General features: G+C 33.2%; 1 pseudogene across 1 annotated transcript in view; it reads left to right on the top strand.

Annotated features, from left to right (window-relative positions):
- TEOVI_000107500:pseudogene overlaps window positions 1-320 on the top strand; it is a 577-nt pseudogene extending 257 nt beyond the window's left edge. Inside the window, 4 exon segments of the mRNA in view lie at window positions 1-112; window positions 114-194; window positions 197-259; window positions 261-320. The exon segment at window positions 1-112 is cut by the window's left edge and continues 257 nt beyond it. Of these exon segments, the coding sequence occupies window positions 1-112; window positions 114-194; window positions 197-259; window positions 261-320 (316 nt within the window).
- The last annotated feature ends 322 nt before the right edge of the window (window positions 321-642 follow it).

The following is a 642-nucleotide window of genomic DNA, read 5'->3' as shown; positions in this document are numbered from 1 at the left end:
TGTGGCTGGAATACCTTCCATAGATAATGATGAAAGGTTCAGAAGGCGGAACTTACAAAGAGAAACTTGTCGGAGTTATCCTGAAGTGGCAAGGAAATCAAATAATTTTACTGGGAAAGTTGATTGTAGTATATGTTATTTCACCCCATACAAATAACAATTGCGAGCTGAGAGAAAGTGTTGGAAAAAAAGATATATAAATCAGGATATTATTATTTTACCTGTTTGTGACGCCAACCCAACAAAAAATAAGAAAATTTGGAGATGCGGGTAATTGGGGTTTGGAGGCAGAGCTCACGATGAGTAGAAAAACATGTCTGTGGTTCAAGTTTGCAGCTGAGATATTTTCTAAAAATAGTTCCTATATAATGAAAGTAAATAATGATATATTTATGAGAGTGCCATTGTATTTGCAGTACCTTGAAGTATTACTAAGAAAAAAATTGAATATGGGGAGAGCAGTTGGATACTATAAAGATTTTAGTGGTGAAATTGCATGGCATACTATTGGTTATGCTTCTACACTATCTAAGGATGTGGCTTAGGAAATTGTAAATTATAAACCTCTGAAAAAATTAGTAAAGTAACCAATCAAATTCAGAAATTTCGAATCATATATTGATTTTAGAGCACTTAATGGCA

The sequence above is a fragment of the Trypanosoma equiperdum genome (assembly GCF_001457755.1).
Source record: "Trypanosoma equiperdum strain OVI genome assembly, contig: ctg_280, whole genome shotgun sequence".
In the NCBI taxonomy this organism is placed as follows: domain Eukaryota; phylum Euglenozoa; class Kinetoplastea; order Trypanosomatida; family Trypanosomatidae; genus Trypanosoma; species Trypanosoma equiperdum.
The sequence above is the reverse complement of the archived record's forward strand: the minus strand, read 5'-3'. Positions and strand labels throughout refer to the sequence as shown.